A 14,893-nucleotide genomic window follows, 5' to 3' on the forward strand; every position below is an offset into this window, starting at 1 on the left:
GTGAGTCATTTCGAGTGTGTGCCAAATATCAAATGCAGTTTCACAAACCGAAACACGGTTGAACTCGTTTTTATCAAGCGCACAAAATAAGGCATTCATAGCCTTTGCATTAAGAGCGAAAGTCTTCTTCTCCAATTCATTCCAATCGATCATTGGAATAGAAGAATTCAAAAATCCATTTTCGACAAGATTCCAAAGTTCAAAATCCATAGAAATAAGAAAGATCCTCATTCGGGTCTTCCAATAGGTGTAGTCCGTCCCATTGAACAAGGGTGGATGTGTAATAGAACGACCCTCTTGGTTTTCGGCGTATGCCATCTCTCTTGGGTTTTAATCCATTTGAGAGTTAACCCCACTCTGATACCAATTGTTAGGATCAAGAGCACTAAGAGGGGGGGGGGGGGGGGGGGTGAATTAGTACAGCGGAAAACCTTCTACGAAAAATAAAAACTACGTTCGTTCATTAAAAGTGATTTTGGTAAGAAAGTCGATTCGTAAATCACTTTAACTTTTGTTTAAGCGAGATGCAGCAAAGATATAAATGTAGTTTGCAGTTATGATTCTAATCAGATAGTAGGCGCAAACTGAAATATGATATTCATACGAAAAAACCGATTTACATCTAAATGCTGATTCGTAAATCACTTGATTAAGCGAGATGCAGTTTAAGCAAGGATATAAAGGCAATTTGCAGTTATGATAGAAATCAAAACGTAAACGCAAATAGAAATATGATGATCGTACGATAAAACTGATTTACGTCTAAACGCCGATTCAGAAAGTGTAAAGCTTGAAACCTGATCGTATATGCGCAGAAAGCAGTAAGCTTTAGAGGAGGTTTGCAGTAAAGATAATATGCTCAAAGTAAATGCAAACCGAGATTTAGAGTGGTTCGGTCAATCTTGACCTACTCTACTTTTGGCTTCCTCCACCGACGAGGTCACCGACGTCAACTAGAGGCCTTCCTTCAATAGGCGAAGGCCAACCACCCTTTTACAGTTTCACTCCTTTTGACGGGCTTAAGAGACAACCCTTACATAATTTTCTCTTCTCTCTTTAAAGCTCAGAACTTGGAAGAAAAGAGGGAGAAGAACTTTTGACCTTTACAACAATTTTGAGCACTAAAAATCACAGAACAAGATCAGGATTTCAGTGTATGTTTTGTTTTGCCCTTTCAGTGCTGAATGGGTGGGGTATTTATAGGCCCCAACCCAGTTTGAATTTGGAGCTCAAAACTGTCAATTCCCGGAATTCTGGGATCTGGCGGTTGCACCTCGTGACTGGAGCGGTTGCACCGTCTGGCAGAGCTCGAAGACTGAGCCTCTAGGCGGTGCCACCTCCTGTCAGGGGTGGTTGTACCTCCTGCCAGAGCTAGAAGACCGAGCTCAAGTGGTGCCACCTCCTGACTAAGGCGGTTGCACCGCTCAGCTAGAGCTCGGAGACCGAGCCCAGGCGGTGCCACCTCCTGTCAGGGGAGGTTGCACCGCCCAGTCTCACTCGGAGACTGAGCCAAAGCGGTGCCACCTCCTGGCTGGGGCGGTTGCACCGCCTAGTGTCGCTCGGAGAGTTTGCCCAAGCGGTGCCACCTCCTGGCTTGGACGGTTCAACCGCCTGGCAGAAATCAGGGTCCGAATTGGTTGATCCATTCGGCCCAATTTGGGTTTTTTAGGGGCCAAATTGCCCCAAGATTAAGTTAATGGGATCACCTCCCATTTCCAACTTAATCATTGTACTAACTACTATATTTCCTAAGACATTTACTGCAACTTGCTCCGGTGCATCAATTGCTTCTTCCGGCGAGCTTCCGGCGAACTTCCGTCGATCATCCGATGAACCCTCGGTGATGCTCCTGTGGACTTCCGGCAAACTCTTGGACTTGCGATGATCCACTTGGCGAGTTCCGACGAGCTTCTTTTGCAAGCTCATGGACTTCTCGGATTTGTTCCCGTAGAACCTCCGATGACTGTCCGAACTTCCGTCGAACTCTCGAACTCCCAACGTAATCATTGTCTTGACTCCAGTGCAACTCCTGTTGCATATCTTATTTTCATCGTAGTTAATCCTGCACACTTATCCCAACATATAGATTAGATAACAAATGACAATTGACTTTATCATCAAAATCCGAGATTCAACATTAGCCAAGCGGCCACAATAACACGTTGCCTCAAGCAGAGTCATTGAAGAAGCACCAAGACACGGATTCAGAACCAGTGCTAACGAGCACCGTCTTGGCTCTACTCATCCACTCCTTCTCTTCCTTCATCGCTGGTCTTTCTTTTCTTTGCCGGCCTTGCTCCCTCTCCTATTTGCAAACACTCTCCGTCGTCGGTCTACAGTAGACACTCTTCGTCGCGCCACGTAAGGAGGAAAACATTCTCTCACTGCCTCCTCAATAGCGGCAAACGACGAATAGCGGTGTCTTCCTCGCTTCCTAGCCAGCAGTAGTCATAATTGCTGCATCTTCCTTCCTCTACCGCAGCAGCATTCGCTGCCGCTTCCCTCTACACAACGGCGCCTCCTCAACGGCGGTGTCTTCCTCCTCAATAGCGATGAACGGCGAACAGCGGTGTCTTCCTCGCTAAGTCTTCCTTGCTTAATGATGGATGCCGCATCTTCCTCCTTCGCTGTCGTAGCCGCTTCCCGGCCAGCAGCTGCTGCAACCGTTGAATCTTCCTTCCTCTACCGCAGCAGCTTTCGCTGCCGCTTTCCTCTATACACCTAATTGCTGTAGATTTCTCTCACTGCAGTTTCCTTGAGTACCGCTGTAGATTTTTGCGGCCATTTCCCAGCGAACCACAGTCTTGAGTATCGCTGCAGTTTTCGCGGCCATCTTCCAGCGAACTGCAGCCTCTACAATCTGTTGCAGCAAGCAGCAATCCACAGCAACTATCGACAGTTTTGGGTACTATTGAAGATTGCTCAATCTGCTGTAGCAAGCAGCAATCATAGTAGTGGCCCCTCCCTCCCTCATTCTCCACTTTGTGTGACCTGAGTATCACATAAGGTTCGCTGCATTACTTCTTCTAAAAAAATAAAAAAAAATGTCTTTGTTCACTTCTTCTGATGTTTCAATTCCTGTAGGGACTCCCACTTCTTGTTCTTCTACAGGGCTTATCTCCATCAATGCTGCCACGCTGATCCCCTTTAAGTTATCAAAGGGTGGCAACTATGCATCCTGGCGAGCTCAATTTTTTAATCTTTAATTTGGATACGACTTGTTAGGTTACATTGATGGCTCCTTCAGTTGTCCTTCGGCCATACTCAACATCCCCAGAGATCCCAGTCTAGTACCCAATCCAGCTCACAAACTGTGGCTACGTTAAGATCGTCTCATCCTCCAAGCTATTCAAGCGTCAGTTGCTGGATCCGTTGCTCCCTTGATATCTTCATGTGTGATAGCTACCGATACATGATCTAAACTGCAAACCACCATAGCAAATCATTCGCGTACTCGCAAGCTCAGTTTTCTATCCAAGCTTATGGTGACAAAACAAGAGGGAAGTACTATCTTTGATTATCTACAATATATCAAGGTTATCATCGATGACTTGGCTTTGATAGGTCATTCCCTATGTGACGAAGAGGTTGTCATTCATACCCTCAATGGTCTCGACACCGACTACAAGGAATTGGCTGCTGCAATTCGGGCACGCGATTCGCCAGTCTCTTTTGAAGATCTCTATGATAAGCTGACTGACTATGAGATGTACTTGAAGCGTGCGGACAAACTGCCTGGATCGATTGTCATAGCTCAAGTCAATCACAAGTCTAAACGGAAGAGCACTCGGTACTCGCCGAACATCACCCAAGATTTGGCTAATGCGCCTCTTAATTCTGTGAGTTCCATGCAACACCCCTCCTATCCTCCTAGTCATCACTTCTCGCAAAGTGGCAACTCTAGCCATCATTCGTCTTAGCATCCTGCCCTACCGAGCCATCAAAGACGGGTCGTTTGCCAACTGTGTGACAAAGTCGGCCACTCCGCTAAAGTTTGTCGGTCTCGTCCCCGTCTCCCTGCTCCATCACACTGGCCTCAGACAAATCTCCTGACTACTCCGACACCTAGCCAGTCCAACTAGATTGTCGACTCTGGTGCCTCTCATCACATCACCGCTGATCTTCAGAATTTGTCTCTTCACAATCCCTATGGCGGCGATGAAGATATCATCATCGGTAATGGTAAAGGACTTCCTATAACTCATACTAGTTCCACAATGCTTAATTCTGACTCTACTACATTTATCCTCGATGATATTTTATGTGTTCCTCATATTAAACGCAACCTCATTTCTGTTTCTCAATTTTGCAAACATAACAATACTTCCATTGAATTCTTTCTTGATTCATTTCTTGTTAAGGACTTGAGCACGGGGGCATCATTGGTCCAAGGCCCAAATAAAGACAACATCTACGAATGACCGTCAACCTCTCAAATAACCCAGCCCACTGTTCATTCTTCTGTTGCGGCTCTAGTTGATGTGTGGCATCATCGGCTTGGTCATCCCTCGTCCTTTATTTAGCAAAAATTATTTTCTCGTCACTCTCTTCCTCTTTTTAAGTCCACTAATTCTATGATGCATTGTGATGCATGTCTTAGTAATAAGAGTCATCGGTAGCCTTTTGGCTCATCTTCCATTTCCTCCTCTAAACCTTTTGAAATTATATATACTAATGTTTGGGGTCCTGCTCTAATCTTATCTTTTGATAAGTTCTGATTTTATGTTATTTTTGTAGATCACTTTTCTAAGTACACATGGATATATCCTCTTTCCCATAAATTTGATGTTTCTCACATTTTTTCCACTTTCCAGAAGTTGGTCGAAAACTATTTTCAGTCTACCATTAAAACAGTCTACTCTGATGGTGGCGGTGAATATCAAGCCCTGGCAACCCATCTCTCAGCCTATGGCATTCAACACCTCAAGTCTCCCCCACATACTCCTCAACTAGTTGGTTCTGCCGAACGCAAACATCGGTATAGTAGAAACTAGACTCATACTTCTACATCAGGCTTCCATGCCTTCAACTTTTTGGACAGCAGCCTTTCAAACTGTTGTCTACCTTATTAATCGAATGCCTACACCGGTCCTACAATACCAGTCCCCCTTTGACACACTATTTCACAAACCCCCTAACCTTCGTAAACTTCGAGTGTTCGGTTGTTTATGTTATCCTTGTTTACGTCCCTATGCCTCTCATAAGTTAACATCCCGATCTACTCCTTGCGTCTTTATTGGTTACTCACTTGAACATAATGCTTTCCGCTGCTATAATATCCACACTCACAAAATCTTTATATCACGTCACGTTGTCTTTGTTGAGTCTAACTTTCCTTTCCAAACCCTTCCATATCTTGCCATACGGACCACTTCACTATCTCACTAGAGTATACCTTCAGACCAATCGGACGAGCCTCCCATGCCTTCGTATACTTCCTCCCCTCCTGATCCGTACTATATCACTCCAGTTCAACACTTGCCCCTTTCCTCTGTTCCTACTCCACTCCACTCTTCCCCAATTGATGGGGCAATATGTTCCGAAACACAATCATCCTCTTTACCTCCTTCTCGCCCAAGTGCCCCTAACATGTCTCCACTTGACCCGGCTTGTACCACAGATCCTCACCCAACATCACCTCCCAATCCTATAGTCTCCAATCATCCTATGATCACTCGCTCTAAGAATGGTATTTTTAAACCTCGTCAGGTACTTAACCTACAAGTTATCATGAATTCCTCATCCCCCAATGTTGAACCCACCATCTTCACTCAAGCCCAAAAATCTCCGCATTGGCGTACTGCCATGAGTGAGGAATATAATGCCTTCCTCCATAATTCAATGTGGGATCTTATTCCTTTCCATCCTTCACAAAACATCATCGGGTGTAAGTGGGTCTTTAGAATTAAGCGGAACCCAGATGGCTTTGTTGCTCAATATAAGGCACGCTTGGTCGCCAAAGGGTTTCATCAACGACCTGGAGTTGATTTCACTGAGACGTTTAGTCCTGTTGTTAAACCTACTACAATCCGGCTTATCTTGAGTCTGGCTACCACTAAAGGCTGGCAATTATGATAATTAGATGTTAATAATGTATTTCTACAGGGATCTCTAATCAAAGATGTTTTTATGCAACAACCTCCCGGTTTTACTCATCCTCAGTATCCACAGCAAGTTTGCAAACTTCGAAAAGTCATTTATGGACTTCGTCAGGCTCCAAGAGCTTGGTACACTGAACTTAGCTCATTTTTTACTTCTGTCGACTTTCTTAACTCCAAATCTGATACTTTGTTATTTCTGTGACATCATCATGGAAACACAATGTATATTCTAGTATATGTGGATGATATTATTGTTACAGGCAACAATCTCATCAGAATCCAAGCGTTCATCAAACAACTGGCAGCTCGATTCTCGCTTAAGGATCTCGGACCCTTGAGCTACTTTCTAGGCGTCGAAGCTACCTTCACATCTTCCGGTCTCCTTTTATCACAATGCAAGTACATTTGAGATTTGTTATTAAAGACAAACATGCAGGATGCAAATGCAGTTACAACCCCCATCTCTACTAGTGGTTCTCTCAAATTATTGGATGTAAGTCCTGCTACAGAACCCACTCAATACCGCCAAGTTATTAGCTCCTTACAATACTTAGCTCTTACACGTCTAGACACCTCATTTGCTGTCAACAAATTATCACAGTTTATGCAGCAACCATCTACTCTACACTGGTCTACGGTTAAGAGACTTCTGCGATATCTTAAAGGGACCCTAAATCATGGACTCTTTTTTCGTAAACACTCTCCACTTCATCTTCATGCCTTTGCCGATGCTGATTGGGCAGGTAACCTTGATGATAAAACATCCACATCGGGGTATATTATCTTCCTTGGTGCTCATCCAATCAGTTGGAGTTCTAAAAAGCAAAAGACAGTGGCCCGGCCTACAACTGAAGCTGAATACCGTGCCATTGCCGGTACCACTACATAACTCAATTGGATCGCGAATCTACTCCAGGAACTCAACATCGATTCCACCCCTACAATATATTGTGATAATATTGGAGCTACCTATCTGTGCGCTAATCCAGTATTTCACTCCCGCATGAAACATATTGCTATCGACTTCCACTTTGTACGCGATCAAGTTGTCCGCCGTCAACTTCGTGTTTCTCATGTTCTTACGGTTGATCAATTGGTCGACTCATTCACGAAGCCTTTAGCTCGTAAACTTTTTGCATTACATCAGTCCAAGATTGGCCTCCTTGATAGGAGCACCATCTTGCACAGATGAGATTTCCCTAATTGTTTGAGGAAATCTCTCTACTCTGTTGAGGGAAATCCTCTAACCTGTTGAGAAAAATTCTCCCTTGTAATCTGTATAAAAGGAAGGAGGATATGTTAATAACAATCAAATTCTTGTACAACTTGTTTATCTATTTATTTTCTAACAAATATACATCATTTAGCATCGACGCTTTTGCCCGAAAGAGTTTAATGAAGCCCAGAAAGCCATGCTTTCCGACTTAGCAGCTACTTTCTACGCTTTTAAATTCTTACACATCCATCTTTACAAACTCTAAAATAACAAAAAAATTACGGAGTCCTATCGAACTCAATGCTATCGTTTGCTTCCCAAATATCTTCTTTTTTTTTTCTTTTTCTTCCTCACTTTCTCTTCTTCCTTTTTAATTTTTTTTTCTCATTAAAATATCGATACACGTATTATATTAGTACTAATTGATATGTATCGATTCAAAAGATTATTAAGATAGTTCTCGTACTAAAAACATACGACAAACCTTAATTTCAATCATAGTTATTAAAATCAACTTGTAAAACGATCCGATCAAGCTCTTGGGCTAGAATGGGAGGGTCAACTGCTATGTTTAATTTTAATTTTTTTTAAAAAAAATATTACATAATATAAATTTTACATAACAAAATCTAAAAATATTAAAAAAAATTATATAAAAATAATATCAACCATCATTATAAACATAAACGCTAGTAATAATATCAACCGACCAATATTTCTCGGATTCCTGTGCGTTTGCGTTCACGTGAGGCAATGGGTCATAAGACTGTCATGTTGTGTCCCCGAGACCAAATAAAACAAAACAGCGTCACAAGGCCCTGCCAATTGCATGATGCTCCACTTGGTCACAGATCTCATAGCTGCTCGACCTTCTTATCCCCAAGTGACCTAATACGAACCTACCGGTTCCAAAACTACACACGATCGATCGGAGGATAAGACATCCATCCCATTAACATACATACAAAGCACATGAATGACAATCACTGCTTAATATTATTATGATTGTGATGAATCAATCTATTACCCTATCTTCAACGTTTGCGCGGTCCGTCGAATCATCACTCCGACAATCAACGATCCATCATGAATGAATAGGGAGGGTCCACAATCCGAAACAAGTATATCGTCTTCCTATTTTACTTTGTATCAAGTATAACATGAAGAAGAGACAGACGATCTGAAAGAAAAGATGCCCCTCCATAAACCGTCGACACCTCGATCACATATCGACGGCATCCTTGTCACTCGATTAACTCAGTTGTCCTTTTGATAGAAAATATGCAACAAGAATACTATACTTCGCTCCCGACCGTCGGATAGGATGTGCACGTTCTACATTCGACGTTTCATATTCTAAGCCCGTTCTCATTGTTCGTCTCTTGGCTTGAAAGGAACGCAAAGAGCTGCTGCGAGAACAAAGACAGAGCAGTAGCTGAGGCCCTGCCTGGGAACCGCAAGGAGGAGGCGAGTTGACCAATCAAAACCCGGTGAGTCTCTTACTCTTTCAGTCACTTCCCCTTCCCACGACCATTTCTCCTCCGCTTTGAGTTCCACTCGGGGAGCTTTCGACATCGTATACACAAAAAATGTAAATAGGAGTGCTTTATTCTTCTTCCCTGTCATTCTTAATGTTGTTGTCTCGGGTCAGAGATCTTTAAAGGCGTTCGACGAGTAGTGTGTAGACTGGATTCCTTCTGCAAGTGATCACCTTTTGACTCGGTGTTTCAAGCAGCTGCTATCTGCACTGAGAAAAATGGAGCAGAGGTAAAGGGAAAAGCAGCAGTTCCGAATCCTTGCCTCAATTTCTACGTTTGGTGCTCGTCGAGAATGAGTACCTGATTAAGTGTAAAGGGACTTCCGCGGCTGTCGTTCCTCTCCGTTGTTGTTCTAAACCCTCCCGTTTGGGGTTAGCAAAAGAATGTAGTGAAGAAGAAGAAGAAGACTAACACGGTCACATGCACATGATTCTCTCACAATGATGTCTCTGTGTTCTTCTGATTTTGCAGGGTAGGCCTGTCAGAACATACAACCGAGAGTTACCAACATGCAGATACCCAAAACAAGGTATAACACTGACTTGGTGTGCGATTTATTCAATTAATTATGTCTTCTGGGGATCCAAGAAACTTGTATCAGAACGAAGAGGAACCAAAAGGCACACTGCAGTTGACATCCTAACCATGTGATTCTGATTCTACTCGGATTCTTGTCGTGGTAACATTTCAGCTCCCGTGACGGCCCATGTGTTAGGAAAATCCACTTTAGACACTTGTTCATTTACCATTTCATGGCTTCCTCTAATCTTGTTTGATTTTTCTGTGACTTCCTTCATGTTTGTCTTCTTTCTTCCGAGCTGTAGGCTGTAGGCCCTCTCTGTCAGTGAAGGCTTCTTCCCTGTGCTTCGTTTCATTGCATCTGGTGCTATTGGATTTTGGTTTTAACTTCTTTTTCCTGTTCATTTATTTGAGCCGGAAGGCCTGCAAACAAAGTTGCCATGCTGAGGGATTGGTTTGTCCTAAAATAAGACAAGCATTGTCTGATATATCATTACCAAGCTGTCTATGGTAATTGAACCAACAACTGGTTTATCTAGTAATACATCTCTCGGATGCAGAGTGAGAAACGTTCTCTGAAAATTTTACCTAGTTCCTTTTTGTGATGGCAACTCTTCAAGGTCAGCTAGAGATCTGTCAGATGAGTTGAGGAATAGAGTGGTTCAGTCAATTTTTTTTCTATTTGATTTGGAACTTAAATCATAGCAATCTATGTTCGTTGCTATCCTCTTTTGTCTGTGAACTTTTTCACTTCAAGCAGGAATGGATCATCAGAAGTTCCAGGCAAGAATTCTATGCTGATGCTTAAATCGAAATGTCCCGCAAAGGTGACTGGATCGGAATTGAATACTTCTTCTTCTACAAATTCATCCAAACTTGTCGCTGATAGAAGTCCCAAGATCGAATGCCGCACAGCTAAAACCATGGAGACTGAGGTACTCAATCTAGCCATTACATTGTAGAGATACGCAAGACACCATGCTATGTCTACAATCTTGATCACCGAGAGCTGCTCTCTTAGAAGAAGAGACATTACAACGTAGGCCGCCTTAAAAGTTAGTTAAAACCATGCTATTTTGGCAAGCTTAGCTTAAAATAATTCAAGAAAAAAGGAAAGATAAGTAATGCTGCGGTTGTTTTATGCTCAAGTCTGACAAGTGAAAAGGCACAGATAGATAGTTTCTCTCAGAAAAGACTGAGAATATAGGAAAAGAAAAAAAGATCTCGAATTTAGTTATCTTGGTTGAAATATCATACAAAGAAATCCATGCGCATCAATATTGGATTACAGATGAAGAAATTTGAAGTGGGTGGGGCATCTGGTTGACTGAACAATCCTCAAGTTTAGAATATTAGCAATATACTTGCATGCTTCCTCTCATTCCTGTTAGGACATGTAATTTAAATTTAATTAGAAGATAGAGTTGAGTTTATCTAGAGAAGGATCAGAATAATTTCCTTTGAGGTTTTGCTGTCATATATACCTAGTCGCTGTTTTGTCCAACTAATAAAGTTTCTTCCTTTTAGTTTCTCCTTCCATCTCGACTCTCTTCTCAAGTTTTATTTTATATGATCTGAGATTAGAAAATCTAACAATTTCAGCCCAAGTGTGCTCATACTGATCTTTGACAGACTCTGTGTTTATGCCATGCCTTTCTTCATAAGCTAAGCCTTCTGCATATCAAGTAAATTCAGCAGTTTATGTGATTCTTAGATGGTACTATTAAGTGCGTAAGGAAGTTCAGTAACCAGTTCAATGCAACTATGCTTTCCTCTTTTAAGTGATCTTTCGACGTCAATTCCATACTAGAATAGGTGGATATTACCAATTGATAGCCTACTTCACTTCTGATCCAGAAGAGAGGCTCAAGCAGGGTCACCGAGTTGGAATGTCAGATCGCTCAGCTCCAGGACGATCTGAAGAAGACAAGGGATCAGCTGAATTGTACCGAGTCATGGAAGAGACGAGCCCAGCAGGAATCAGAGGAGGCCAAGAAACAGCTTTTAGTCGTGGCTCTAAAGCTCGAAGATTCCAAAAGCCAGATGATGGAGCTATCAGCAGCAGAAGAGTCACGGATTCAAGAATTAAGAAAGATTTCTCAGGAACGTGATCGAGCATGGCAGTCTGAGCTGGAAGCCATCCAGAACCAGCACTCCATTGATACTGCAGCACTGGCATCTGCCATGAACGAGATACGAAGGCTGAGGCTTCAGCTCGAGATGGTCCTTCGATCCGAGGCTGCACTTACAAAGAAGTCTGAAGTTGAACACGTAGAGATGCAGTCTTCAAAAAGAGATCTCGCGGAGGTGTCATTCTCCATTGAAAACCTAAAACTTCAGCTCATAAGTAGTGAAAAAGCTGAAGCTGAAGCAAAATCCACGCTTGCTGAGACAAGGAAACAACTGGAAGTTGCACAGAGTACAATTGAAGCTCTCCTTACTGATGGGTCAAAACTCATGGAATCTTTCAGTATCGTAGCTACCGAACTAAAAGAATCCAGATCACGAGTCAAGTCACTTGAAGAAACTGTGAAGAGACTGCAGGAAGAGCGGTTCACTGCTCATCTCCAAGACTTAGCTGGTTTTGGCAATCCAAAAAAGATCTGCTTCGGTTCTTTAGACTCTGAAGTGGAACAGTTGATGTCAGCACTGGAAGATGCTTGGATCAAGAATCAGCAAGAGCAGATCGAGAGAACAGTAAAGATCCAGTGCACTCGTGAAATGATGGAGAAAATGAGTACTGACTCCAGACTAAGAGAATCTGAACTAGAATTGCGACTAATTGATACTGAATCAGAGGTTACTGTGCTCAAGTCCAATCTGTTTGACAAGGAAGAGGAGCTACAGAGAATCTCAGATATGAACAAGAAGCTGCTTGCAGACAGCGAGGAAGCACGAGAAAATCAAATTGAATCCGAACTTGGTTTAAAGCTAACAAAATCAATTGCTGATGCTAAGGATTTAAAGTCTAAACTAACAAATTTGGTGATAGATCTACAGAGACTATCTGAAGAGAACGAGCAACTAAAATCCGAGCTGAGGAGGACTGAAACAGAGAACCATAAAGCTTGTGAAGAAGCAATAGCCGAGATGAAGTCAGCTAAGGCTGCGGAGGAGGAGGCACTGATGAAGCTAGGATCCATTTCCGACAAAGCTGAGAAGTACAACCGAAGGGCTACAAGGGTGGCTGAAGAGCTGGAGGCAGTTCAAGCAGTGAAGTCTGAAATGGAAGCTGAGCTGAGGAAGCTCAAGGTGCAAGCGGAACAGTGGAGGAAGGCAGCTGAAACTGCCATTATGATGCTTACGGCTGACAACAATGGGAAATTTTCCGGAGCTGTGGATTCCGAGCGCAAATCTGCTGAAGGGAAGTTGATGAGCTTACGCTTCTCCGATGACATTGGTGAGGAATCCTCGAGGAAGAAGAAAAACTATGTCCTTAGAAGAATCAGAGGGATGTGGAACAAGGAGCAGAAGTAATAGTCAATTTGCATCTGCAGTTTGTAATGTTAATCGAATACCTTGGCTTCTGTTTAATATTGAAACAATAAATAAACATTTGTGTTTCCGGAGCTGAGATTTCTTGAACTGCGAATTCATTCTTTCTAGTGATAGGAACACAGGAGCTTTACAGCTATTGATCTCATCGTTCTACTTTGCTAGTTTTCTGAATCAGGATTTAGGAGAACATGCTTCTTTTGTGGACTACACACATACACACGAGATTTTGTTCAACAAGCTTGGAAGTGATACTAGAACAAAGAGCAAAATTTCAAAAAGGAGAAGAACAAGTGCCTGAGAACAGCAGTCGTTTTTATCTTTCTTCCTCTTCTTTTTTTCTTTTTTACCAATTAAAGCCTCTCACATCTCTCTTTCCTTTCATAACCTTGACAAACAAAAGCTTTCAAGAAAAATATTCTAAGAGTGACACATTCTCTATCTGTCTTCCTCTCCCACGTTTGAGAACACATTTGCATTTTTAATATGCGGTTGAAGAAAAAAAATTAAATAAATATGTAATTATGAAATTTTTGAAGTGTTTAATAAACAATATATAAAAACTACATCTTAAATATACATTGATATAAGTGTTCTCTTGTGAAATTATATTTCAAAAGTTATTGAATATTTTGTGATAAATTTGCCCTTCTAATAACTTTAATATTTATTCAAAAATAAATACATATTTTTATTTAAGTAAATAAGCAAATAAAATAAATAAATATGTAATCTCATAAAAGATTTCATGTGGCCCGAATATATGATAAAAAAGTATAATAATATAAATAGATATAAGATAACTTTTAAAAATACATAAATAAAATATCACCTTATAGAAAATATAAATTATGTTGGTTTTTTCACTAAATCATTTTGATAATCTTATAATTTTAGATAATGTAATAGGGTATTTTTAGAATTTAAAAGATTATATTAATATCCCACAAATGTTGATATGTAAATGCTATCCTTAGTTAACAGAAGAAGAAGATTAAAGAAAAAAAAAAACAGGAACCCTTCAACAATCAATCAATCGTCAATCGTCACATCAGCATCTGTGGAAAAAAAAAAAGATTAAGGTAATTATTTAATATTACGAAATATCTCCTCATGTGGCCAGCAACCATTGGTCTAACCTTTCATATTCTCAAACCTAAATTTAATTTAGGTATCACATCGAGAGATCATATCCATCTCCAACACAAGTAGGATCCATTTTGGGCATGGAAAGTGTTAGTGAACAAATGTGTGGCTGGAGAGTCAACACGGCTAGGTCCACGAGCTGATGTCAGGAGATTTCTGCAGGTTGATTTGGATGATGAGGTACTCGAGCTCTCGGGAAGGAGTGCTGGTTGGAGTTGGTCGGGGTCGGGACTGATTGGCGACTCCTTGGTGCCGGGCGAGTCGCGCTCCCGTGCTAAGTCCCTCACAGTCGATGGGTAGTAGCCCTCCTGTAAAATGGCCACCGTCGGGTGGTACCCGGTCGTGGCGCCTCCGATGAGTAAGTCCGTAGTCTCCCTCTTTTTTTAGAGGCCGGGATAGAGGTCTTTATACTACCATGAGAGGATCGGTCGTACGTGGATTGGCATGGTGGACATAGCACAACATCAGTACGGATTCTGGATCAGTGTGTGGGGCGTTGTTGTCCCGGGATTGTTGGAACCAGGCATGTCGAACAGTCTTGGGGGTACGAGTTCTGACATAGCGTGTGGCATCAGCTATAACGTGTCTTGGGGGCAAAACATGGCTTATCACTTCCACCGAAACATCCCCCCCCCCCCGACATGGCGCGCCGTGGGGTCCTGGAAGGGCCGAGAGGCGTGCCGGGGTCGGAGTGGTGTGACTGCATCGGTTTGCTTGTGAATGGGATATGGATCGGCTCATTAAGGGGCGGCGCCCCGGGCCTCAGGAAGGATCGGCTCTGCTGATCGGGCAGCTGGGGCTAGACAAGGCAAGACCAAAGTGTCGTAGGTTAGATAACTGGTTTGGCGCGGCTCGGAGTTACGACCGCCGAGTTGCGA

At 42.3% G+C, this 14,893-nt stretch overlaps 1 protein-coding gene across 3 annotated transcripts; it reads left to right on the forward strand.

Annotated features, from left to right (window-relative positions):
- The first annotated feature begins 8,653 nt into the window (after nt 1-8,653).
- Nucleotides 8,654-12,943, forward strand: LOC135581973 (interactor of constitutive active ROPs 3-like). 3 transcript variants are annotated; one of them, XM_065121208.1, is made up of 5 exons: nt 8,675-8,807; nt 8,969-9,084; nt 9,327-9,384; nt 10,135-10,309; nt 11,232-12,943. In XM_065121208.1, exons 3-5 carry the CDS (start codon nt 9,365-9,367, stop codon nt 12,849-12,851), a joined length of 1,815 nt encoding a protein of 604 aa, XP_064977280.1. In that variant the 5' UTR covers nt 8,675-8,807; nt 8,969-9,084; nt 9,327-9,364; the 3' UTR covers nt 12,852-12,943. The 3 variants fall into 3 exon arrangements, with proteins under 3 accessions (XP_064977278.1, XP_064977280.1, XP_064977279.1); XM_065121206.1 differs by lacking the exon at nt 8,969-9,084 and having other exon boundaries at nt 8,654-8,807; XM_065121207.1 differs by having other exon boundaries at nt 8,969-9,384.
- The last annotated feature ends 1,950 nt before the right edge of the window (nt 12,944-14,893 follow it).

Source organism: Musa acuminata, chromosome BXJ2-8 (assembly GCF_036884655.1).
Source record: "Musa acuminata AAA Group cultivar baxijiao chromosome BXJ2-8, Cavendish_Baxijiao_AAA, whole genome shotgun sequence".
Lineage (NCBI taxonomy): Eukaryota > Viridiplantae > Streptophyta > Magnoliopsida > Zingiberales > Musaceae > Musa > Musa acuminata.

Coding starts and splice junctions, on each gene's coding strand:
- LOC135581973 (XM_065121206.1), top strand. CDS start 9,365: ATGCAGATACCCAAAACAAG. Junction 9,385..10,134: donor ATGCAGATACCCAAAACAAG/GTATAACACTGA, acceptor CACTTCAAGCAG/GAATGGATCATCAGAAGTTC. Junction 10,310..11,231: donor CTAAAACCATGGAGACTGAG/GTACTCAATCTA, acceptor CTTCTGATCCAG/AAGAGAGGCTCAAGCAGGGT.